The sequence below is a fragment of the Motacilla alba genome, chromosome 3 (assembly GCF_015832195.1).
Source record: "Motacilla alba alba isolate MOTALB_02 chromosome 3, Motacilla_alba_V1.0_pri, whole genome shotgun sequence".
Classification (NCBI taxonomy): Eukaryota; Metazoa; Chordata; class Aves; order Passeriformes; family Motacillidae; genus Motacilla; species Motacilla alba.
Genome location: NC_052018.1, coordinates 63,259,165 through 63,285,942, shown reverse-complemented (window position 1 = coordinate 63,285,942; position 26,778 = coordinate 63,259,165). Strand labels below are relative to the sequence as shown.

At 43.9% G+C, this 26,778-nt stretch overlaps 3 protein-coding genes across 3 annotated transcripts in view; all 3 read right to left on the bottom strand.

Annotated features, from left to right (window-relative positions):
* TXLNB (taxilin beta) overlaps nt 1-6,510 on the bottom strand; it is a 44,001-nt gene extending 37,491 nt beyond the window's left edge. The window contains exons 1-2 of the mRNA XM_038130801.1: nt 6,314-6,510; nt 1,032-1,448 (exon numbers count right to left, since the gene is read on the bottom strand). Of these exons, the coding sequence (XP_037986729.1) occupies nt 1,032-1,434 (403 nt within the window). The 5' untranslated portion in view covers nt 1,435-1,448; nt 6,314-6,510. The remainder of the gene's footprint in view (nt 1-1,031; nt 1,449-6,313) is intronic.
* Nucleotides 6,511-15,144: 8,634 nt separating this feature from the next.
* LOC119699114 (translation initiation factor IF-2-like) lies at nt 15,145-23,165 on the bottom strand. The gene is made up of 3 exons (XM_038132158.1): nt 23,154-23,165; nt 20,377-20,855; nt 15,145-20,070 (listed from the first exon to the last, which is right to left on the bottom strand). Exons 1-3 carry the CDS (start codon nt 23,163-23,165, stop codon nt 19,884-19,886), a joined length of 678 nt encoding a protein of 225 aa, XP_037988086.1. The 3' UTR covers nt 15,145-19,883.
* On the bottom strand, nt 22,942-25,818 carry CITED2 (Cbp/p300 interacting transactivator with Glu/Asp rich carboxy-terminal domain 2). The gene is made up of 2 exons (XM_038133666.1): nt 25,585-25,818; nt 22,942-24,944 (listed from the first exon to the last, which is right to left on the bottom strand). The coding sequence occupies exon 2, from the start codon at nt 24,935-24,937 to the stop codon at nt 24,215-24,217; it is 723 nt and encodes a 240-aa protein (XP_037989594.1). The 5' UTR covers nt 24,938-24,944; nt 25,585-25,818; the 3' UTR covers nt 22,942-24,214.
* Between the last annotated feature and the right edge of the window lie 960 nt (nt 25,819-26,778).

Sequence of the window (26,778 nt, the reverse complement as noted above, 5' to 3'; positions counted from 1 at the left end):
TCTCTGGAGAAAATTCTTTATTTCATACTAAATTCTCTCTACAGCATCAGCATAAATAAGTGGAAGTGTGCTAAAATCAAATCCTGGTGTGAACTGTCACAAGGGCAGATGGAGAACTGTGTGTTGGCAGGGTTTTCACTGAGCTTGCTGAGGTACCAGCAACAGCACCAAAGCCAAGGCAGTAGAAACTGAGGAATTTTCTTCTGGACATTCAAAGAATTTCTGAGGAAAAAAGTCCATGCCATGTCCTATGTTTAGTCCCTTAAGAATGTCCTGTGGTGATTCATTTACAGGCTTAGTCTGCATTTGGGTTTGGAGTCTCATGCAAAGGAGAGGCTTGAAGATTGGCTGGAGTTAAATGTAGGAAGGGAAATAATTTACATCTATATTACATTAGAATGTAACTACATTGCTCTCTAGTGGCTGCCCAGCAGAAAGTACATGTATACAAAAACTTGCTGAGACTTCTTTCTAGCTCAGCTGACAGCCCTGCCAGGGCTGAGGTGTTAGAGAACAAATGTATTGGCTCATTTCATATATATTATATGATGAGTCCAGCGGTTTACTAAATGAAAAAAAAACAAAACAGGGCATGACAGTAAATTTATTCTGCAGGTCCCCATGTCACATAGTAGCACCATTATTACTGTCGTGATCAGTGAGTAGTCATATCTGAGCAGACAGGAGAAGAAAACATTCACCAAGGCTAGGTTTTCCTTCTTCTAAGTGACTTTGTGCAGTGTGTCATTGGACTGACAGCTTTGGCTAACCAATGTGGGCAGCCCAGTAGTATATCACTACTAAAAAAAGTATATATACTTTTTTTTTTTGAAAGGACTAATATCTGATATAGCCTACATGTTGGGTAGAGCCAAAAATAATCAGTTGTAGAAAAGTTGTAATGGACACTATCATTTTCAGTGGTAGCTGGAGGTCCCTATCATCTATACTAGAAACTTAACACGGTAAAGAGCAAGGACCAGGGAGTTCTCACTTGTGTTTGCAGAAGGGCTGTGTATATAAATACTTACCTAGTCCCTTCAGGATTTTCTTCTCCAGCTTCTGCTCCTTGTTGGCGCTGGGCTCCTTTGTTTTGGAAGCATCCCCAGGAGCCAGCTTCTCTTTCTCACTCTCTTCATTTCCATCTTCATACTCTGCATCCTCCAGGCTGCCTGGCTCTCCCTTCTCAGGCCTGTCTGTTCCTGTAGCAGTGCTCTCCTTCTCCATCAGGCTGGTGGCAGACCCGTAGGTTTTAATGATGTCCTCCAGCTGCCGGCTCAGCTCCTCTGAGATGTCACACACGGTTGCTTCGGGCCAGATACTTGGCTGCTCCATGGGGACTGGAGCAGGGGATAGCAGGCCAGGGGCAGGTTTGTCCCCAGTCTGCCCCTGGATGTCCTGCCCAGGTGAGGTGGAAGACTGGTCGTTCTCCATGCTTAGTGCAGCACCTGACAGAAAAACAAATGGAGGGTTAATTTAGAGGCATAGAACTAGCCATATAAAGAATTAGCCATCAAGCTGTTCCCAAAGCTTGGTCAGCATGTGAGTGATTTTGTGTGAAATTTGGGATGGCAGCTTATCCATTGGTTCTGGCTTGACAAATATGTCACACTTAGATAAATAACCCAGGTGATTTGCCTGCAAGGAGAAAGGCAAATTATATACTTTCCAAGAGAAAAACCTACCCAAATCTAACACTTAAAAATGAAAACCTCTCATTCCCACTGCCAGCAATGACACATGAAATGACACCCCAGTCACTTATACCATTTTCCTCCTTGAATAAAATATTTGCCACATGTTTACTTTTCTTGGTCTGTTTACCTGCAACACTGGCTTCCGATATGGGCAGCTTCACTTCAGAGCTGCATTAGTTTCATTTCCTGTTTCTCTCCTGTTGACACATCTTAAATCAATAATCACAAAAATATTTTAATATTTTTAATATTTTAATATTTACATTTTCAGTGCAACTGAAAATTGCACTGTGCCCTTGGAAAGCCCAGCATGGTGCTTGATCTACAAGAGACGTGGTTTGGTACTGTCACAATAACAGCAAAGAATAAGATTAACATCTATAAACCACCCTTCTCTTGTACTTGCTGCTGACAGCTTCTTTGACAAAGTACAAACTAAAGAATAAATCACAATGAAATGAGCCCAACCACACATAACATAGTTTGATGGTCCATGGTGTTTTGCAGGGTGAATTTCAGCTAATTTATTTCCAGTTTGCAAAGGGAAGCTTTTGTTTTCTCAGGTTTTTGAGCAGCTGCACTCAGCCAGGCAAATACAGAGCCCCCAAGATACCTGTGTTCCTGCTCTGGCTTACCCAGGACCTGGTAATGAGGTTGTCAGCAAGAGCATCCTGGGCAGCAGGAAAACTCAGAGTAGTGAAGGCCCATTCCCTCTTAGAGGGAGAGGCTGCTAGCACCTCTGAGTTGCCCTCATGAAGTAATGCAGAGGTGTGGGGTGCACAGCTGAACCTTGATCTGAAACTAACCCTCACTACTGCTTGACTGCAGACTCTGTACTCTTTCCAGCCATGAGTCCTTCCTCTCTCTTTTCCAGATTGATTTTTGTTCCTCTCCTTAGTACTATGATTTATAATGGTGCCAGTGGGGAAGACGGGAAGAAGCTTACTTGGTTGGTTCTTTCCAGCATGTGAAGTGATTGCTTTCTTATTTTTAAAACATTTTGAAAACATGGAGCTAACTAGGAATTATTTTGTTCCCTGTTCAAACAGGCTGCAACATATGATTTCTATAGTGTCTAAATTTCTACAGCTTTCAAAACTGAAAATAACAGGACCAAAGGCATTACACGATAAGAGAGATGTCATTTACTGTAATAAATGACTCAGTGTTCTTAAATTCTCCCCAGTCAAAGTGATGTTTGGAAGTGCAGTGATGGCCATCACTAAGGCAACATTTTTGAAGATTTGATTTTCTAGCTATATGACCTGGCTTGCAGATCAAATAGTCAAATGAGTTATCATCTCTCAAGCAAATAATTGAAAGCTTTGAGTAGGCTCAGGAAGCGCTTGAAAACTGTTAGCTATAAATCCATGCCCCTGCAGTCTACCCATAGGTACAACTTGCCAGCAGAAATGGCTCAGGAATGCATCTGGACCTGGTGTCACAGACCTGTCACACAATCGTGTCCCATACTTTCCTTATACTTTGTGGCATAGTCAGTATGCCAGTGCAAAATGATTGTAAAATTATAGCGATCTGATTTGATGTCATATCGAGATTGACATTGAAAAATTAGACCCTATATGTGCAATTTAAGTAAATAATTCCAGATAGCACAAATGTTAGCCTCCTGTTTGTGATCTTTTTAAACTAGAGTTAATTTACTGCCAACTAATTCAAGGTCAGTAGGAGTATTGTTAAGGCTAAGCTAGACACTCCACAAAATATGTGTTTATCTCTGACATGTTCAGGCTAGTGTTTACTGTTGCAATCATTAATTTGAGCTAATTGGCAGTTGGCAATCAATCAGCTAGAAAACCCAGGACTACCAGCTCTTGTTTAGGCAGAATAAAACTCTCAGAAAGTATATCCCAGTTCAAAATAGCTATTTTTGTAATATATTCATCACAGAGGGAGAGCAGGACTGCAAAATACTCCATTTCCAAATATTGCTTTCTTTTCTATCTATCTCCTCTGCTTTGTAAGAAGGCTAAAGCCAATGCTCTCTCTGTACCCTGACGGTCTCCCTTGGCTGCCTCCCAACTTCATTACTCATGTGGTAGCACTCTCTGGCTAAAGGTTTCCTCTTATGTGAATCACAAAGCATGTCTCCAAATACTGTAGGCTTTAAATACACTGTGGCAATTGATCTGTGCGTGATGTGTCTCAGTAACAAGAGAAAAACATGGGTGAATGACAGAGAAATTGGATGATTAGAATCAAGGACACAAGATGCTTACAAGCTGGTCTTGCAGGAAATCTTCCTTAAAATACATTCCTGGCTAGAAAGGGATTAGTTATAATCAGTCTGAAAGCATGGCAATTCACAACTGCTGAGTTTTCATCCACCAGCCCAGAATGGTGAGCAGGAAGGAACCCCAGAAATACACAGCAATGAACTTATAACCCAGAGGTGCCCACCCACTGGGTCATATTAGCAGTTGTATTTATATACAGAAATAAATATCCTAAATAAATATCCTAGTTCTTTCTCAGACTAAACCAGAGGTCTGATAACTGCTTTCCAGCACAACAAACATAATGCCTGTGAAGACTTCTGTACCTTGTTTTGTGCATCAGCTTCCATAGCGCTGCAGTTTATACTGAGGGAGTCACAGCATCTGAGAGTTGCCTGCTTACAGCCTTTGATGCTGAGAGTTTTTACTGTAGTCGGCCCCAGCTCTCCCTTGTACCCCAGGCTGCTTAACCTTGATGTACACAAGGAATTCTCCCATAAAAGACTTTCAGTGCAAATTTCAGCAAGACCCAAAATGTTTACATTATCCTCTATCTTAAACACAGTAATGCCTAAAAATTAGGTGACAAAGTCCAGAAGAGGAATTCCTTGGTTTTTCAGACTTGCCCAATTTTAGACTGGCCACCTCTTCAGTTTTGCAACTCCTGCTAGCATTACTGTTGCTTCCAGGCACCTGAATTTCCAACACAGCCTTATCCTGTTTTATGGCAAGGGGGAGGACTGGCCAGTCTGACTGAGTCTGAGCATCGCATCTTGTTTACTCTTTTTCTTCTGCATTCCCAAATCCTGGACCTGTTCCATGGCTGTGAGATCAGCACCTTTCTTGGCCCTGGTGTTTTGGATGGAAACTTGACACTTGTGGTTGCTGCCTAGAAATAGTCACTGTGGTCCTGCTCTCCTTCAGTGGGGAACACCCCCAAGAGCCAGAGGGTGCTGCTGCCTCCCCACTGTGAGAAAGACTCTTCATTTTCTGTCCTCTATTAAGAACTTGAGAAGACTCAGGACAGAAATGGAGCTTTCAGCAGAGCTGAGCACACAGCATAGCCACAGTTTTACCCAGAAGCAACAGCAAAAGGTGTGTGCCTCAAAACAGTCTGGTTACATGCTGAGTTTGTTTGTCTGCAATTATATCCCTCAATATTTCACATTTACAGCACAATTTGCCTTCACTGTGCTTTGAAAACAGCCAGTATTTTCAAAGTAAAAGGTCAGCAGGCAAGGGCCAATGACTGATTTAGCAGAGCTGCAATAGTCATCCCACTGCTGCTGGGAAAACTGTTCCTGTGCTGGGGTGTGCCAGCCCACCTCTCACACTGCTGGGAGCTGACACTGCTGCCCAGACACCCTCCTGGCATGGCCAAAACACAAATTAAACATCATCTTCTTAGCTTGTCTTGCAGGCTGCCTTGAAGACTGTCACAGAGTTTTGTTTATCTTTTATAAACAGTGTGCTTCCCCTTCCTTCTCATAGGATTTGCTTCCTGATTTCCTTCTTGCAGTTTGAACTTCTAGAGGGTTTACAGACTGGTCTATATTTAGCTTTTGCATCCCCATATATTCAGCAGAAAGACACATGGCACCTGCTCTGCAGCCAGGAGCTATTTTAAGCTTTTCTAAAATGGGTGATGGTATTTAGCACTTTATGCTCAAAGTTCACATACACACACATTTCTCTAAAACAAAGCTTTACATATATTTGCAGCAGCCAACACATGCTGATAAAATCTGATTTTTTATCTTTATATAACACCAGAGTGGTCTGCAGTGACACCTCAGAGCAGCAAACATTAAACTCTGGAATTGCCCCTGCTACTGTAGCTCTGATCACCCTCCAGAAATATACAAGTACCTTTTTACAGTCTAGATAGACAGTGCCCTATGTGTTACTTTAGAAAGCAGAGATAAGCTGTATCAGCTACCCACTGCATTTGAATACCTTTATGATTTACGTGTAACCTCCTGGTACAAAACTGAACAAAAGTTTGGAGGTTTCGTGGCAGCTTTCCATACAGGCTCAGAACCAGACTTGGAGACTTTCTGAAGCCTCCTGCCTCACCTCTCATACGGCACCTGAACCTTGACCACTTTTGTAGCAGACCACTCACAGCCCCCAATCTCAATTCAACACAAGCACTACCAAAGTAATCTTAAATTTCTCTGATCACCCCTGAGACAAAAATTTCTTACTTTTGCTAACAGCCTTGGATACCTCCCTGTTTTCCTCAGATGTCACATGGTGCCCAGACTTTCCTAGGGCTGTTCCTAGAAATGCAGGTTGACGCTCCCAAAGGGAAGTACTTACATTGAAGCCCTTGTGCCATGTCACCGTGACAGCAAGGAAGCTGTTCATCAGACTTACCAGAGCAAAGAGAAGATCTGAGCAGAGGAAAAAAGCCAGGCAGAAAGCTCAGACAAGGGCACACCAGCAACAGGTTCTGTAATCCTGCCTCTGAGGAAAGAGAGACAGGAAGACGGAGTGAGGCGGGAAGGACAGAGTGACACAGGAGGAGCAAACAGTGCAGCGACGGAGTGCGCACTGTGGAGGGACCGTCTCTGATAGGCGCAGGGGAAGCTGCCTGCTGGCTGGCAGCATGAGCCAGCTATGTTGGCTATTCCCTGCTCTGACAGAGATAGCACGAGAGATTAGAGACCTGGGCCCTTAGAAAGAGAAAAGAAAGGAAGGATACTTGCACAGCTGCTACCCTTCGAATTTAAGCCTTAATCCCTCAATGACTTGAGGCGTTGTGCTCTGTGAAATTTGTCTGTATTGACAATGGATTGGTCGAACTTGGTTGAATTTTTCTGCGTCTACCACAAAGACTGGGATGGATTTCCATAATGTGAACTCCCAGCTGTGACTGCCCTTTGCAGCCTGGGATTTGGGCAGGATTTGTTAAAAACAGACTGATTCTTAATCATAGACTCACTGGCTAGAAGAGAAGACACCACAGGATGTCTTTAGTTTAAGCTCTTGCTTGAAGGAAGCTCAGCTGTGATCTGAGACGAGATCTCTCAGGGCTTTAAATTGGTCTTTAAAACCTCCATGGATGAAGACTGCATGACCTCCCTGGGAAGCCTGTTATCTGGCTTGACTGTCATGGCACTGAAAAAGTTTCTCTTTCTACCTAGCCTTAATTTCCCTTGTTCCAGCTTGTGCCTATTACCTCTTGTCTTCCTGCTATACACTCCTATAAAGACTGTCTCTAACTTCTTGATAATCTCCTCCAAAGCTGTCCCTTTTCCAGGCTGAACATCCAACTTCTCCTGACAGGACAAGTGCTCTAGTGCTAGCCACCATGGTGCTCCCCTGTTAAATTGATCAACTTTTCCATTAAGGCAGCAATGCTAAAAGAGGTGAGTGGTGTAGATACCCCCAATCCCAGCAGCTCCCAAACAAATACTGTAGCCAAGATAACCTGCCTGACCTACTTTCTGCATGTGACCCTGCTGGCTCAAATTGGCCCAAAGTTGTTGATACAAGCAGAGTGCTCCCCAGGGAGCTCAGCTGCATGCTGCTTATGTAGCAACCAGCATTTTCCACTTCTGTGACCCACAAGCCACTCAAGCACCATCTTGAGATGCCATATCACCTGAGCTCCATCTGCTACCCACTCCCTAGAAGGAGATGCAGGTCAGCTTAATGCACAGATATGCAAACAATGGCGAAACGATAGGCTGGTACTGAAGTGGCAGCCAGGGCTATGAGTAGAGAAATGGCACTTGGTCTCTAGGGAAAAACAAAGAGGCTCAGAACAAAAGGTGGCAAAACAAATGTATACTGTAATGACTTGGAGTAAGCTTCACACTGATCCATGGCAACAGAATAAGCAGAAATGCTTGGTGCCTGATTTAAAAGGGATGTCAGAGAAAGCAGTACTGGGCAGCTCAGTATCAAGAACTACCAGCTCAGAAATAGTCTGTATGTCAGCAGCATCTCAGAATTTTACTGGAGAGGACTAAAGGTCTTGCTATATTTCTGGAGATGTTGGGGCAAAAAGTTCATGCTTGAGGTGGTTTCTCATTAGTCTTATTTCTCTACTTTGAAAAGGCAGCTCCTACAATCTGGGGATGTATGGGCATTGTGGCTTCAGGGAAAATCAGTTCTTCCATTTTTCTTCAGACACTGGTGGTGGCTTCATAGTATTCCTAAGGAAGTCACTGATTTAGGGGTAATGAAAAGGAGTGAGCTTGCAAGGTCAGGGGCTTCTGTAGAAAATCTTTTGGAGAGGGTTGCAAACTGGCTGGATATATTTTGAGAGAAGATAAAATTCTGGGGATGTTTGTGACAGGGCAGTGTGAGAGATCACAATACCAGTGAAAATAAGAGTGTTTGTATGGGCTCTTTGTGTTCCTTCTGATCTGAAGAATTCTCCTGTTCCAGTCCCTGTTCATTTTTCTTTTGAAATAAAATCAGCTCTGAAATCAAAATGCACAACTGAGCTACCAAGGAGCTAAGTAACAGCTGAGCCATAGAAACTCACTCTGGCATATTCTCACTCCTTGGCAAACACAAGGCAAGACAGGTTCAGCTTTGCTCTCTTTCACTGGGATTAAAGCTATTACATGTCAGCTCGTTTTTGCAACAGCCTCACAACATGTATGGGAACCCTTATCACAGCTCAAATGAAATTATGGGACCCACTGGGCACTGGGAACTTGGTCATGTCCCTGAGACATTAGAGTGCGCTGATAATGGGAAATTAGTTGGGGTCATCATTATAAAAATCAGCTACAAGTAGTACAAAGCCACATATTCTGAGTTGTTCCTAAATATGCAAGTAAATAAAGCAGTCTGTGGTAGAGTCAGGAAATAGAAAAGCACAGACAAAATCAGTATTACTAAGTTTGTGGGGAGTATGTGGGTGTAGCTTCAGAAGATTAAAAAGGATCTGCTGGATTTTGGGCTGTGAATTGAAATTCCAACTGTCTTGGAAATGGAAAGGGAAACTCAGACAAAGGAATTTAGAGGAGTGTGTTGAAACTGCCATGCAGGCAATTTACACGCTGAGGACAACCAACTGACTGGCATATGGATTCTGCATGCTGGGATGGTTACATCTGGCGAGCTCAGAAGAGAGTGGACTGAAAGTGCTTTCTGTGGAGTCTGCACAGTGTTTGAGGTCTCAGCTTTTGCAATGTTTTAGGCATTTCATGTCCCTGTTTAGGGGGAAGAGAAAGAAATCATTCCCTAATTCATGAGAAAGAGGAGAAATGTACCTTCCTCACATTAAAGCTAGATGATTCCTTGAGAATTTGCAGGAACAAAACTGAGTTTATTTTACAGATGTGTTCAGCTATGAGCTGGATTGCATATCAATAACCCTAAGCTCTCTTTGTTGCACATTGGCATTTTCATGGAGGTCATAGGGATTATCACAAACAAACTGTCTATTTCTGGATTGAACATAATCATCATCAGCATAAATCTATTGAAGGATAGACTTCCCAGGGGAGGAAAAAAACTTCTATCTGTATTGGTCATTTGCTCTATATAATACAGAATGTGTTCAGCCTTATCAAATGGAAGGACAAGTTCATCATTAAGTCAATGTTACTGAAGCTTTTGGGTTTCTTTCCTATCTTCCTCTGACATAACTTCTCCCTTCTTTGCCTAGGCCATTTTCCACAGCTTCAACATTCAGCTCTCACCTGTTCCCTCCTCTCCTCGCTCCCTCCAGTGATAATATTGCTATTGGGAGTTTTGTGTGCTCTTTCTGTGTTCCATGGGATAGTTTACATGAAAGGCTGATGGTTCATGTTTAGAGTCTCTCTCTCAAATGCTCAAAGGCTTTAAAAAGGGCCGACAATGAAGGCAATACTGTGGTGGATAAAACCACTTGAAAAAGTTTTGAGGGTTTATTTTTCACCACAAACAATGGCAAACCTTAGTTGTTCTACCATCTAAATGAACACTTTGTTTCTGCAGAAGCCCTAATATCCCCTGGAAGCCATACAGACTGATTTGTCCTGCAGGCCAGTCTTTTGGCAGAAGGCAAAGAGCGTGCAGAGGTTCTCCTGCCTTCTGCACTGGCAAGGAAAGGGCTGTCTGCACCCTTCTGCAAATTGTAGCTGTGCTCCTCCATGACCCTGCTAGCCAGCAGCAGAAGGAAATTTGGAGACTATCATTTCCAGTCCTGTCACACACAGGGATGCAGACGTCAGTGGGCTGCCATGGTCTGCTACTTCAGTGCCAGTTCTGTATCAGTGAGAGTATAATTTTTTATTCTTGTGCAGGAACTTCTCTAAGAATCTAAATGAGTTTTTCATGGCTTTCCTCCTGAACAGTTTTTGGTTTATTTTTTGACAGATACAGGTTTTTCAAATTATAGTGTGCAGGGACAGAACCACTTGCTGTAATACCACTATTTCAGTCAATTATATTATAAACATCATTAGAAGGCCAAACACATCCTGGACTGCATCAAAAGCAGCATGGCCAGCAGGTCAAGGAAGGTGATTCTCCTCTATTCTGCCCTCATGACACCCCATCTGCCCAGCTCAGCACAAAAAAGGTGTGGACCTGTTGGAGCAAGTCCAGAGCAGGGCCACAAAAAAGTGGGAGGACCTCTCCTATGAAAAAAAATATTAAGAGAATTAGGGTTGTTCAGCTTGGAGAAGGGAAGATCTGGGGAAACCTTATAGCAACCTTCCAGTATTTAAAGGGAGCTTACAAATGAGAAAGAGCGACTTTTTACATGGACAGATAGTGATAGGACAAGAGGCAATTACTTTGAACTGAGAGATGGTAAATTCAGATAAGATATGAGGAAGAAATTCTTTAGTGTGAGGTTGGTGAGGCATTGGAACAGGTTGCCCAGAGAAGTTGTAAATGCCCCATTCCTGGAAGTGTTCAAGGCCAGTCTGGATGGGATTTTCAGCAACCTAATCTAGTGGAAGGTGTCCCTGCCTGTGCCAGGGAGGTTGGAACTAGATGGCCCCTTTTGACCTGAACCATAGATTATTAATCATAATTCTATGATTATATGATTCTGTGATTCTGTGAAATAACACTGATCTGTTCTGTTTAAATATGACCACAATATACCTATGTCATTACATAATAATATAATATACTTATAACATGATAATATACAGTAACAAGCAGGTATGTAAAATACATAATGAAAGTATAGTGTCGATGAAGAATTTAGAAATGCCTATAAACATGAAACATATAATTTGAATTTAAAAAGAACCCTCATAACGGATCTTGAGACACAGAAGCACGGTGACATGTGAAGAGTGGTCTAGAAGTCAGAAGGCTGCTGAATCTGGCAGTGTTTTTCTGCCATTGGCACCTACAACTAAATCAGTATAGGGAGAGTCCTATGATTTTCCAATGAAAAGTTTGTCAAGACCAATCTCCACTGGGTTTAATTTACTTGGAGAGAAACGTTGTAAACACCAGGACCAACAGGACATTTTTCATGGTGGACTCTTGGGAATAATTTCTCTCCTGTTTAGTCCTGTGTTAATGTGAAAAAAAGGAGGGGAGGAAGAGTAATATATTTGCATTCCACACTGTATCAATTTTCTACAGATTTCCTAGCTCCACATCAATCTCAAAAAGGTGGAAGGTTGTGATTTGCCTTCTAATAAGATTTTATGGCCTGAAGAGTTTGACATATACCTAATGTTTGCCACTTTTTTTCTTCCAGAGCTCAAAGATCCTGGCTACCAATGGCACTTAATAATGCAGCCAAATTAGCTGACACAGAAAACCCCAATAGGCAACAGGCTTAACTATTTTAAGCAAATAATTTCATTCTTAATCTACATCAGTAAGAATATAATTTCTGCAGTGTAGCAAGGAAACCACTCTTAAGAATCTGGAGGGAATCCCCATGGTCTGCTACCGAACAGTTTTTGATTTATTCTTGGAAGGATTCAAGGCTTTTGAAACTTTAAGAGCTAGCAAAATCAATTATCAGGGTTTCAATTTTCTCCGGGCAATTTCCACCGCTTCAGCTTGCCCAAGAGACAGACTCTACATAAATACATTATGCTATGTGCTACTTGGAGAATTTGGCAGAGTCAAGAAGAGCTCCACTTGAAAAATCACACAAAAGGTAAAGAAAACCCTCAGGTGAGGCATGCAGTCACACCTGAATGCATATTAGGAGTTTGAAAATAACTCTTCTCCATATATAAAGGTAATTTATTGGGAAGGGAAAGAGCAGTATTAGCTGTTTCTAGTTATTCTGGTACTGCAGTGAAGTTACTGCTGATTTACACCATTAAAAGTGAGCACAAATCTAGCATGAAACTTCAAAAAGGTACTGAATCCTGAAACAATCTATTTTTGTCATGTAATTTAATTTTAAAATGATACTCCTCCAGCTTGAAATCATCTTCTATCAACACACAATGGGAACAGAGTTGGGCCAAGTCAACCATCAACCCCAGACATTTTCTGAGCCTGCCAGGGGAAATCTCTGGGCCTAATTCAGATGTGATCATGCTGTAAATCGCATATCAAATGTAATTGGGAAGTCTTCTAAATGCCAGTGGTATGTTGGTCAAGGGTGAGTTACAGAGAAGAAATTATCTATTCCAGCATGATAATGTAGACAATTATTTTGTAAACCGTACTTCTCTTTGTTTTTTCCTCCCTTTTCTAAATCCTTTCATTTGCTAGTAATGTTCACTGGCATCAGTTTCATTATCAATATGTATATTTTAGATTGCTGCTAGAACTGGCTTATAAAAATTAGAAATGGGAAAGACTCATTAAAGGCTCAGTCCTGCAGCTGCTTCGTGTGTGGAGCTGTCATTGATTTCCCAAACAGCACTTGCTCGAGAGCAGCAGAGAGAATAAAGCAAATTAGAAATTGAAGGCTTGAATCTTTCAGCTGTATGAGCTGTATATGGGCAGAAAGCATCTCATAATTGGAGCCAAGCATCTTTCTCTGGAAAGGTCCAAATTCTGCTGATAATCATAAGGAAACTGAGGGGGGCAGGGGGCTGAACCACACTGAGGTTATGACTAACCTGTCTAGGAATACTGGAGGAAAGATTAGGGCCTGACACAATGAAAATGACACAGATTGAGATAAATGATAATCGGAAATCAGGGAAACACTTGTCGTGAAAGATAAAGATCTGTAGAAAGAAGCGGGAAAATAAGAGACAGTGATGGTGAAATAGGGAAATAGTCCAATAGGGGATCTTATTTTATAGGATAATGAGAGGGTGGACAATGAACTGTTAGTTCAGAAGGAATGATCCTGTGATCAGCAGAACTGGCAGCACTACCCTGTGATGTCTAAAACTGCTGCTGATGTAAACACCAATGACCTATTTTAAGGCATGCATGGAAGGAGAATCACTACATGGAGAACGCAAAAGGATGCAAGAGGTATATTGGCACTGGCAGATCAGAACTGTGAAATGGTGGCAACTGGATTTTTTATAAGGGTTTTCTAGCTATGCAGAAGAACATTATTAAACATAACATTTGTGGGACCAAATTAATAAAGAAGAAAAGAGAACCCAAGAGATGAAAGGATGAATAAAGAAAAGATCAGGTGAGAGTGAGCTTCATATTTTACTAAGCTGAAAGACAAATACAGGAGGTGGTATCAATGTCCCCAACTTGTTAGTATATATCAAATCTTCATTCTGTGTACATAAAAAGCCTATGCAAGTCATATTTATTGGGAAAGGCAATTTGGTCTTTAATTTAAATCCTGGACTTGAATAGGAGTATACAGAGAGATACATACATAATATTTAGCCTTAAGTCTCTTCAGATGTGTCTCCAAAACTCTATTACTATGAATTTAAAGAGTGTTTTTCCTCTAACAGCATGCTAAAGGAGAGGGTGGGTCAGATCTTAGTGCTTTCCAATAGCCTCAGAGCAGTTATGTAATTTGAGACTCTCAAACTATTTGGAGCACTGCTGAACTAAGGGAAGAAAATTAACTATTTAGCCCCCCACCTGGAATCAGAGAGAACAATTCTAGTTCACGTGGAAACTCAGCATCAGGCAATCTGTACCATTGTCTGTGTTTCTATAGCATTGCAAGATATACCACTAATTACTGTTTGCTTCTGTGGCTTCCAGTGTTTTCCAGTTGTGTAATAGCTCGCATGCAAGATTGTAATATAACCTATTAAGTAACTTCAACATCAAGCAGCAGTGAACTGCAAAAAGCACATTGCACTCATTATTTGAAAGGGTAAACTGAGACATAAAATGTTACACATAAAATGTTACATGTTGATGCACAATAAATAAGGGCTTACCCAAGGTCATCCAGATGGGAACAAGATGTGCTCAGCTTCTTTTCTACTTCAATTGTGGCATGTTTGCTTAATACAGGAGGAGCAAAATTGCATACTTAGAGTGAAAGGGAAGTCCACCTCACAAAAATGTTCTGTGTCTTTGTGGGCTTTACGTGCTTTCACCTTCTGCAAAGGGTTTACATAGGTTGAAAAATTCATGTGACCTGTCCAGTCAGCTTAAGCAAAGATGGTCTAAAACCCACACTGCTTTTAACAAAGGAGGCCTGTTAGGTAAATATAGGGCCTAAATGTTAACCAATGGAATCTATTCCTGTATGAAGGAATTATAGTCCACATGACCAGGGAAATGCGTAATTTTGATTGTCATTAAATTTAAAAAAAAATCTGTGAGATCTCAGACAAATTTCAGAGGTTGTGACTATGACAACCCACACAGGAGAATGCAAATAAAATCACAGGCCTGAAATATCATTATTCTAATGACTAATAAATATTACCTTTTCTCGGTTTGTTTTCCTTCCCCCCCATCATTTGATCTTTCATCTGTCTTCCCTGTCTTGTAAAATAGACAGTGAGTAAATCACCAGAGCCACCATTCTGTTATATGATTGTGCTTTCCTGGTGCAGCAGGCTCCTCCTGTCTGGTTGCACCTCCAGGCTTCTCAGTGTTGGCTTCTGTGCCATAATCTTTTCTCTCTAGATCATCTAGCAGAGCAGGCAAGAAGGATAGCTACAATTCATACGACTGTGGACTGTTTTACCAACCACAAAATAGAAAAAAAATAAAGCCAGTCTTTAGTCCTATCCTTTCTCACTTATTTGCCAGTCACAAAGAGGAAAAGCTTTTGGAGGACACACTAGTCAGTAAGGCCCCCAGAAAGCTCCTATGTGCCAGCCAACAGCAAGCAAGGAGAAAATACAGGTTTTTTGAGTCTGGTTTTCTCTGTATTCTCTTTCCTTTTATGTCACCAACTAAGGTTTGTCTAGCTGGGTCCTTGTGAGGCTCTATCAATTTTTAAGTCCTGTTCCATGACCCGGTTCCTTCATAGACCATCAGGTGTCAAGGATATCCACAGATCATCAATCTTCCACATAACCTTCATCAACAAAGTGGAAGAAGAAAGTCGCGCAGCATTTCAGCATGACCACCGACCTCAGGCAGCTAACACTGAGGAGTCATGAATCTGCTAACTCCTGGCACAAGCAGGTGTAAGCGGGGAATTTTCCTTTCTAAAGGAAAGTACAAAATCTCCCTGATAACAATGGATGCTTTACTGGCAGTGTGAATTGGTTTGGATATTAAACATTATATACATCTATGTCTTTACTTTTTTAGCAGAACAACTGAAAAACAGAAGTGTCTATACCCCATAGATGTGACACACATGAAAGTGATTCATGAATGTACTTAAGCTTCCTTAAAAAGCAACATGCAATTTCCACACAATGAAAGAGGCTGACCAAAGCCACTGACAAACACTTTGGAGCAGCTCATTTTTGTGAGGGAGGAAAAAAAATTAGGAAAATGTTAGTCAATCACATTTCCATCTACTTTCCTTTCCTTCTCAGTAGTTAAAGACCACCTGCTACCAGGATGATACAAAACCCTCAAAACTAAGAAGGAAGACATTTTCAAGTTTTTTCACTTTAGGCGGAGGAAAAGGCTAATCATAAGGTCACAGTAGTTCTTTATCAGAATGATTTTAACAGTAATAAACCCCAGTAAGTTAATGTCAGAGCAAAGCATGGATCAGAACGTACTCTAATCCATTCTTGATCCAAACAACACTTTTAGATTATACTCAAATATGTGACACTATATTTGAATTAAGTTAATGAGAATATCAGACAGACTCTCAGTAATCATAGTGATTGTGAATTCTGATCTAATCCAATCTGAAATTACCACTGTTACACAAGGTGTTGCGGTTAGAGAGGATGATTCATGTCTGCATCTGCAGTGCTGTGCTCAATCCACACTTTAACTTGATACAGCAGTGTCTCCAGCAACACCACTCTAGACTCTGAAGGACTGAAAAGGCCCAAGAGTAATTTACACCACTATGGTATAACCTGACCAAGCAACATATAGTCCTCCTAAAATGAATAACATGTTCTGAGCACTTTTAGGCCCACTGATTTTGGTGGGGTGACTTCAGGGGAGCTGAAGTAACTGCATTAGACTAAGAATATGCTATGCAGTTTTGGCATTAAGTACTGCTTGCTCTCCAAAAAGGATCCCAAGGTTATGGCTATACTGGATAAGCCATCAGTCAGGCCTTGATTCCTGACTTGGACTTCACTGACCAAACAGTTACCTAGGTCAGAACTGGACCCAAAGATCACTGATCTAGATTTTGGTTATAAAGCATATCTGGAAAAAAAACACAGGTGAATAAAAAGTTAAGTCCTGCTAATCTTTACAATTCAAGACCACTGTCTTTTGAAAGCTAAGCATAAAACCCCCAAAACCCCAAACCAAAATCAACTACAAACAAAAATACCAAACCAAACCAAACAAACAAACCCCAAACCAAATTAAAAACCCACCCAAAACCCTCAAAAACCCACAAAAAAAACCCCAAAAAACCAAAATAGAGAGAATAGAATGTAACTCCTGAACTTTGCCTTATCTACAATCACAGTTATGAAAATGCCATTCAGAGCCATGCTGTTATGTACAGTAGAGCTGGAGAGATCTGAAAAAGAGGCAAGGAAGAAAAGTAGTCTCCATTCCTTCCTCAGGCCAAAATACTGAGAGCTCAGCTTTGGAATTTAGAAGTGCTCTGCTTCACTGATTCCTCTGGAGCCAATCTCACCCTTTAAACACACACCTTGGTAACAGAGCTTGGGCGAAAAAAACACAGCCCTCTAATAAAGGACTTCATTGCTTGCAATATTTACGTGCAAAACCATGTCAAAAAGACCCCTGGACTAAGAGGTTTGGGCTAAAGGAATCAGTCTAGTAGAGTCGCTGTGTGTATTAATCTAATTTTTGTGAAGGCATTGTGGAATTGCCAAGAAGCTATTCTTACACTAGGTAAAGTCTCTACTCCGTAAGCATCCATCACTACTCATTCTAACTATGTTCATTCAGTTAAAATGTATACGATAAATCAAATTAAAAGACTGCTCTTTTAAATACTTTAATCAATAAGAAAGGCAGGGCTTCAGCTACACCTAGCTACGAGCTCCCAGTACTGCAGCCTCTCTGCAGCACTCTGACAGCGAGGCTTTATCTGTCATGGTAAATGACTACTGCTCTGCTTCAATACAGAAACTGAGAATTGAAACTAAGCATCTCCAAGTAGGCATCAGCAATTTAAACAGCTCCTTGTAAAAATCTGTCTGATTATCTGTGCACTGGCATCTTTCACGGAAAGTGCTTAATTAAAAATGTCAGGCAAGGTCTCAAAAGGCGACAGCTCAGATGGAGACCAAGAAGTGACACGATGGAATGAGGGCTGCCCTGCAGCAGGTCCCCCTCTGCGAAGCCCGTGGCAGGGCAAGATGGGATTTCAGGAGAGAAGGTGGTTTTTAGAAGCAGCACTGAGCACAGGCTTCAAGTCCATCCTTTGTCACAAGTTTCCAGTGTGACAACTGAAGGGAATGGGACAACTGATGGGAATAGGACTGCTCCCTACTCACAGTCCAGCAGCAGGGACACGCATCCTGTGTCCACCCTCAAGAGCAGAGAAGCTGGTGCTCAAAACTGCAGGCTTTGTTGGCTCCATCCAGCAGCAGCTTTGCTCACTTACATTCACCTAAGAAAATTCAGGTTTTTCTTGTAAATAATGGTCTGTGAAGAAGGTTAACATGTCAATACCTCATGTTTTCTTGAATTTTCCACTTTTCTGGCATACAGTGTTATGCCCTGTCAGACCTGATGAGCAAAACTAACCCGTCCTGACCACTCCACTGATAGGCACCAGTTCATAGCATGTAGTTAAGGCTTTACTGGTCTTCAGACCTTTTCCCTAAAACTTTCTGTGTGACGGTCACTAATTTTTTTCAGCCTGCTACTTAGAAAGACTTTGTATTCATCCCCATACCTGTATTTGAACATTGCCCTTCACATCCTTGTTGGATCACACACTAGCCTTAGTGCAGCCTGCTGATAAGCAATCCAAAATATAACTATATAACCCTTATAATCCTATAAGGAACCTAAAATATAACTATTTCGTTTCTGTACAAAGCAGATGCGTGCAGAAGCTTGGTGTCTTTCCCCAACATTGGGAAATCCTAGGAATTTGTTTCTGCCTTCAAATATGTACTCCACTTCATATAAAGTTGATGGAGGGCATATAACTGTATGAGGTTTGTCGACAGAGATAATATCTCTTATTAGACCAAATAATGTAACTTGAAGTAAATAGAAAAGATTTGGAGTATCAAGCCTTTAAATACGTATCCTGGCAGAGAGAGAGAGAGAAGTCTGAAATACTCTGTGTTACTTGTGTTTGAATAGCAGCAGATAAGACATTTTATATACTCTCAGAAGTGTCCCCATCTCCTGCACAGTGCACTAGTGCTAGCAAAGCAGCCTGCAGCAGAAAACTCACAGGGCAATTCTTAGGAGGCTCTTGGTCAAAACTGCCCTCAGCATCTTATTGCAAAAGCATCTGCTCAATAATTAGCTTTTGAGCTTGAGAAGTGCTGTGTACTGGCACTAATGACTTCAGACACAGTTTTAGGAACTTCACAATTCTGAAAGTTTCTTTTATTTTACTTTACTGCTTATAAAATAGGCAATATGTTGCCAAATGAACACTCCAATAGGGAGAGACAACAAAATAGTCCAGTGAAAGAAAAAGGTGTAAAAAATTGGTTAGCATTTCATGAAGCCTGAAAAGGTAGAAAATGTTTTGCTTGGTTTTAATATGGTAAATAAGTCTTTCAAAATCTGTTTCAGGCCTGTGATCAAATTGGCCCTCTGTAATTTTTTTAAGAGGGGGAAAGGCACAGCAGATGGAAAGGGACTGAACCAACTCTATTAAAAACCTGGTGTTGCATTTTTTCTAAAATGAGGCAAAGAGAATAACAGAGAACCTACTGTAACAGCAGCTCATCTGTTCAGTCACTTGATGTATCTCTTTATTGTTGCAGTCACTGAGACTCAGCTTTATCTTGCGCGTGAGCACAATAGTGACACCATATTGAAATGTGTAAATATATTTTCATAAACTATGTAAAACACCTCCTCTTTACTGACAAAATGATGCACTTAGAATACATGAAATCCTGAGAAAATGCTGCTGCCTTGGGTTCCAAATTCCTCTGATTCCTCATCTGAGTTTTATTGCACGTGCACTGTTATCTGACAAATATATCTGCCAGACTATTTAAAAAATACTTTGTCTTATCATTTAAACAGCTCCTGTCAATGTTACCTAGTCCTTGCTCACACTGCTTTCCCTATGAGTGATGATACAGAAATAGATCTGGCTAAGGTTGGTGTGTGTAGCCCAGATCCATAACACTGGCATTTCTTATTCCTGTCTGCAGTAAACCCAAAGTATTTTTGAATAAATGAAGGCTTCAAAAGGGACAGCTGTAGGGTCAGGGACAAGAACTGCTTTTTCTGACTTCATTTCCCTCCACTCAGTGCTTGTGACCCATGATTTTGCTGGGGTTCCTGATACAAGGGTGTATTGTCCCCTTGGGTAACAGCTCACACATTAAGCCCTGATGTGCCATGCAGTCAGGAGAGGCAGGAGGAAGAGGGCAGGAACAAGGTTAGAATAGGTGCAGAAGTCACTGATGTCCTGATGAACTACTTCTGTGGGGCTCCACAGACACAAGCCTTTGGCTGAACACCAGCGATACACAGGGCTTTGCATCCAACTGAGCACGGAAAACATCTCCCTAGGGAAAAAGTAAAAAAAAAAAAGAAAAAAAAGAAAAGTGACTAAAAAATGAAACAAATGAAAGGAACTCCGCAAATCCAGATGTTGGAATTTTCCAATCCCCCTAGCAAGACAAGATAAGCAGGGGATAATCCTTGTTTATATAACTTTTCTTTTTTTACTTTTTAAATTTTTTTCTTTTCTTTTTTTTCTTTTCTTTTTTTTTTTTTTAATAAAACCTGAGACCGACAGGCATGTTTTCACCGGGTTTGTGTGCTTCTTTTCCAAATCTGCGTCCAGAGATTTCGCTAGCGCCCGCACCCACCTCAGGCCGGGTGCTGGGGAGGGTCTCCGTCGGCGGGCACGGCTCTCCCTCCACGGCTCTCCAGGGGTCCCACGGGCAGGGCAGTGACGAGCACTCACACTCAGCGACCGACTGCCCTGGCTGAGAGCCGGGCCCCTCCTGTGTTGATCCTTGTTGAGGCTCCCCGGCCCCGCAGAGCCCCTGGCCGCGGTGCGGAAGGAGGTTCCCGGCTCGGGGGCGGCTCCCGGCCCCCCGCCCTCAGCGGGCCGGCGGCAGAGCGCGCGGCCGCCGCCGGGGGGCGCGCTGGCGCCGCGGCCGCCCCGCGCAGGTGGCTGAGGGGCCGGGCCGGGCCGGGGCTCCCGCGGCGCCCACGGCCCCGGCGGGCAGCGCCCTAGCGCTTCGGTGAGCGGGCAGCCGCCCCTCCTGCGGCCTCCAGCCCAGCGCCCACCCCTGGATTCTTGACTCCGGGGAACAAGGACGAGGACGGCGTCAATCTGTGCCTAATTTCCCACCGAGCGCGCGTTGCGTGGCGGGCCGGCTTAGGGCTGATCTCCCGTCCAAATAAAGCAGCGCGTCTATTTATGGCCGTGGCTTAAAGAGGAGCAGATCTCATGTACCATGTCGGAAGTTCTTGAAAAACAGCCAGCGTACAGAGGTCAAGTTTCCTGTACTGACAGCAACTTAGCGGGATGCGAGACGGCAGTGTCCTTCGTGGGGAGCTGGAGAACTGGGTCACTGTGCATCCTTCACTAATCGCTGGGTTCCAATTATAAATCACTTTAGTCTATTTGGAAGCAGTGTGGAGGAGAGAGAGAGAATCTACTTGAAAGCCTGTTACTGCCTCAGCCATGGGAGCCAGTGGGAGCATTGCCAGGGGGTTCGTGTCAGCAAGATGAGGGTCAGGCCCCCAATATTGCTCAGTAGATGATATAATGAATAAAAAAAATATACACTTGTGGTATCCACTGGGATCTGACTCTTCATTAAAAATTAAGGGACAAGGCAGACAATATGATTGTTTGGCAAATTTCCCCAGGGTCTACTTTTAAGAAATCATAAAACCCCTCAGCGATGCCTTGCCCAAAGCCAGTGCTTTCTGTAGCTGCTGTTACTCAGAGGCAGCAGCTCTCAGTTTTGCACGGAGTTCTACACACATAGACTCTACCAGTATGCCCATGGAACTGCCTACTCTTGGAAAATCTTGCATGGAAGGATTTAATGTTGACAGACTTAAGTAGTGATGTCTCAACTGTGAAGAATCTGTTGTTTAACCAACTTTATGAAGCAAAAGTGCCTGTCATTAAAGTGAGAGTATTCCCTTTGGTTTTAGAAGATCATTGAGGCTTTAAACATCTATGCAATTTGGTATGCACATAATTTGATAGTCTGTTTTACAAGTAGTTGATTAGAATCAGAAAAATCACCCTCCCTAACTCCCGCAGAAGAGGGCAATGAAATGTGCACAGATCAAACAGCCTTAAAATGGAAAAAGGATTTATATAGTGGCAAATTGGGCAATGGCTCTTAAAACTACAGCTGTATTCTTCTAAACACTCTTTTACTTTATTGGTGAGTTGGTAAGTTATGATTTACTGTCATTTGATGTAAAATTTACTGTCACAAAACATTAGCAATCACTGGCTGAAACCAGAAGGCTGCTTTTTTAAAATTCTTGGTATTGAGTTTTCTAGGAATGGACTGTCACTGCCTGCAGAGTGTGTTTTTGTCATCTCAGTTTTTCCCAGAAGCATACACTTCCTTCTTTTTACCTTTGCTAATACTTTAATATTTACTTTTTTTTTTTTGGTCCATAAACATGTTAGCTGCTTTGTGTCTGTAAGGCAAAGAAGGACAAGTATCACTTTTCTCACCAGCTGGGGCAATCTTAGAAATAGTAATCACTTTAATTTCCCAGCTTGATTCAAAACACTGCTATTTACACTCCCATTGTGTGGTGATATCCTCCTGTTTACGTGACCAGGTTTAAAATTTAACTGCATCCACCATGCTGTTTTTCTTCCTAATTCAGAAGACAAGGATTAAAAAGTAAGCAAAAAGAAGGCTCAGTGGTACCGCTCCTCTGTCGAACTTGGGAAGCATGGCTAAACAGGATTACATGTATTATTAGGGTCCTGATCCCACAGCCCTCACCAAACTAATAACTTGTGCAGGAGCTTTGCCAAAGGCCGAGTGAGGGCAGAAGGCAGCAACAGTTGGCACTAAATGTCAGCTGCCTTAAAATAATGGGCATTTTTTTCCAAAATATTTTAAGTAGACCTGTATGGATTTGTGTCAGTGGCTTCAGTTGGCAGCAGTTTCTGGGGGAGGGGGGATCAGAGATGTCCCACTGTGGAATACTTCAACGATATATTCCCCTTCTCCTAAGCCATTGGAAATGAAACTGGTTCCAGTGTCACGCAGATCTGGATTGATGCAGCAATATCCTGTGTTACCCTGTGAGGTAAGAGAGAGGCAGAGGGTGACACCCACCACCCTCCCTTCCCACGTTACACTTTTTACATAGCTCTTCCAGGTGAGATAACAAATGTACAAAAGAACAAAGTCTACTATATAAATGAAAGCAGATTTATAAAATTACAAGTTTAATAGATAAATATAATAAATACTTTATGCATCATAACTCTGGACAACTACATTTAAAGCAAGTATGTTGGCAAGTCACAAAAAAAGTTGCGCCCTCGGCAACTTTATTTTTCAGAAAACCACACTGACAGGCATATTACAATGTAACGCATGAGGCTTTATGCTGTAAGTATGTTCAAATCCCGCTCACCTACCGAGTTCACCATGACATAGATATGGGTGTAGTGTACTTTCTATCTTGGAATGTCTTTTTGCGCACCAACACGGTTGTACAAATAGATGTTTTATGTTCTACTTACCAGGGACAGTGGGGAAGAGTTTTGAAGAAAAATACTGGTAAATGACTTCTAGAAAAACTAAAGCATTTCTTAACTTTTTATTGACATTGGCAAATTAAAATAGAATAAATTAACAATATTTTCTCAAAAAAATGTTTTGTACAAAAATACTGTCAAAATTTCCTGAAAAGCTTTCAACACAGTAGTATCTTTTCATGTACTGAATAAACTATATTAGCACAGTGTCAAAACGCTGAAGACAGAAACAAATTTAAAAAAAAAAAAAATCTGTGAAATGTTTGCCACTAGTCAACATTCCATCCACACCATATTATTGTCTGTACATATGGGGGAGGGGGACTGGGTAGCAGACTTTTTAGGTAACAGTATTACTTTTCCTGATCTGGAAAGGTTTGGCCCACATCTGTTAAGCTTCCAGTTTAGCGTATTCAGAAAAAAAAAAAATTAGTCTGCACTGCAATGCATAGTTAAAAATTAAGCAAGATGGCAGCTTTTGTGCAGTAGTATCTGCCCTTCAAAGTTCATGCAACCAACTAATGCAATTTTTTTCCCTGTTCACTCAGAATTTGAATGCAGTTCAAGTCACTGGAAATCATAGTTTACAAAATCCACAAGATTAAGCAATTTGCCAAGATTAATATCTAACAGTCCGGCACTGTGGGAATTCTGGGCATGTTACTGTGAGGAAATTAAGAGAGGGAGGTCGGGAGGGGGGCAACCAACATAAAAAGGCAGAGTTCGCTAGATATTATTACTACAGGAGGGGAGGTGAGTGACAAAGCTACAAAAAGAAAAAAAAATGTGGCAGCGAATTAAAAAAAAAAAAAATTATACAAGCGCATAGTTGACTCTGCTTTCCAGATTCTCACCTTTTCAAGCCCTGAAAAGTGAGACACCGTGTCTAGGGGAATGTTTTCATTCGCACCGATAAAAGTCCTTTGTTTGTTTTAAATGAATCAGCAGCTCACCCTGCTGGGCTGCTGTTTGCAAACGAAGTCTGTCATGAAGTCAAACTCGTTCTGTCCCAACCACAGCTCGGGAAGCTCCTTGATGCGATCCAGCCCCATTTCGATGACTAAGGACATGAGGACCTCCTCGTCGATGAAGTCCGTGTCTATGACATTGGGCGGCAGCATTGCCGCGGGGACGTGGGGGACGGCGGGCGGCAAGCCGCTGCCGCCGCCGCCGCCGTGCTTGGGGTTGCAGTCCCTGAAATGCTGCTGGCTGCCGCCGTTCAGCTGGTGGCTACCGGGGTGCAAGTCCGGCATGTAGTGGCTGTGGGGGTAGGGGTGGTGGCTGAAGTACTGGTTGTTCAGCTTCTGGAGCTGCATGCTGGCGCTCAGCTGTCCTCCCGGGCTGGCGACGGGGGGGGCCATGAACTGGGAGCCGCTGAAGCGGGCGGGGGGCGGCATGCTGCCTGCCGGGTGCCCTCCGCTCACGCTGCCCGGCCCCATGGCGTGCCTCACCCCGCTGCTCGCGTTCATACTCCCAGCTCCGTAATGTATATGGTCGCCCATCAGGGCGCTGAAGGCGTGCTGCTGCGGCGGCTGCTGCTGCTGGTGGTGGTGATGGGGGGTGGGAAACTGCCCCATGCCCATCCGATGCGCAGGGTGGTGGTGGAGCCCGCCGGATCCGTCGGGGAATCGCCCGTGGTTCATGGCCATCATGTGGTCTGCCATGGCTCACCTGGAAAGTTAGCGTGTGAATGTATTAGGAAAATACACCCTCCTCGGACATCCAGCCGCCCTCTCCCGGACCAGCTGCATCTGCCTGGCCCTGGCAGAAATTACTTCGCTCGTCCTGCAGTCCTCTCTCCTTCCCGGTGGAGGGACTAATAATAATAATAATAATCTCCCAAAAATCTACAGTGGCTCCACCATGGAGTACAAAAGGAAAAATAAAAGGAGAGCCCGCGGAACGAAAATCCCGGTCCCCTCCGCTAATCCGGCGGGCAGCACGCATTCCCACTCCAAGTCGCGCATACCTATCGGCGGGGAGCGTCGCATTCGGCCACCGCCGCCGCCTCCCCGCACGCTCTGGAGCCGCCCAAGCCCCCCGGCTTCGCCCTCGAAGGCAGCGGATTCCCACGGCACTCTCGCTAACTTGAGCGGAACAAGCAAAGAATTGGCAAGTCCCACCTAGCCGCTGTCAGCAACTTTTGGAATTAAGTCCCAATTATTTTGGTGAAAATACGGTAATGAACAGATAAGGACGTGAAGCCAAGCTGCCGAAAAAACACCTTTCCTCGCGTGTTTATACAGTCACGTTTTTCCTGTTGCACACAAAAGGGACACCCGGCACCAGCCACGAGAACCGCCGCACTCACCTCCCGGCTTCTTTCTTCTTCTCCTTCAAAGGTGGCGGTGGAATCAGTCAGCGAGAGTCACCCAGCATAGAGAGGGCTTCTCCGGCTCCCTCTCCCCGGCGCTGACGTGACCGGCGCCGCGATCGCTGCCGCAGCCCCGGAGCTGGTTCTCGCCCCTCCGCGAGGCGCATCGGCACTTGCCAACAATGAGCTGTGTTCCTTACACGGCTTTGGCCGCGGCTAATATAGGATTTCAGAAGGGAGGAGCAAAACCCTTACAGGCAACCAGAAGTAAAACCTGGAGCAAGCGGGGCGGGGGGGGGGGGGGAGGGAGGGAGGGGGAGGGAAAAGGGGGGGAAGAAAAGGAAAAAAAAACCAAACCAAAACCCGAACACCCATCACCCAGCGCGCGCGCGCAGGCAGCAGGGCACACGCGTGTTCGGAGACACGCGGGAAGCGGCCAGGCGGCTCGGGAAGGCACCCGCGCACCCCGCGCTCAGCGCCTCCCCCGGGAACAAAGCGGCACCCCGCGCACCCCCCGCACCCCGCAGCCGCTCTCCCGCCGCCTACGGCCCCGTCCCGCCCCGCGCCCGGGCATCGCCGCTGCCCCTTGCGCCCCGTCCGCTCGTGTCGCCGACACGCGTGGGACTGAGCGCTCCGGCAGCGCTGCCCGGGCAGGGCGAGGTCCGTCCCTCCGGCGCCGCCGTGGTGCAGGTGCCCGGATCCGCCGGCGTGAGGCCACAGAACCCGCGTGGGCGTCCATGGGGCCGGCCCCTCCCCCGGAGCCGAGATCCAAAATCCACCTTTTTCCACAAACACGGGAGCCGTATGCGGGAGGTGTATGTGGGGATACCGACACGGTCCCCACTTCCCACGTATCTCCATCTCCTGGTTTTTGCCCGCTGTCACCCGGGCTGTGCGGGGCGAGTGCCCACCCACTCTTGCCCTTGGCCGGTGTTGTGGGGTTTATTACAGTTATTTACGATTGTTTCCATTGGAATGGCAAAAAAACACGGAACATGCGGGCTTCGGGTGGGCACACTCTTTGCACGGGCAATCGCCCTGGCTGGGCACGTCCCCTATCGCTCCCCCTGCCTGGCAGAGCCGTGCCTCGCTGCACAGCCCCGGCAAGGGCCACGCGTACCCAAGCTGCCCCCCCAGCCCTGAGGCCGTCGCTCCTGCTTTTTGCTCCAGATCCAGCTCCTTTCTGAAGGA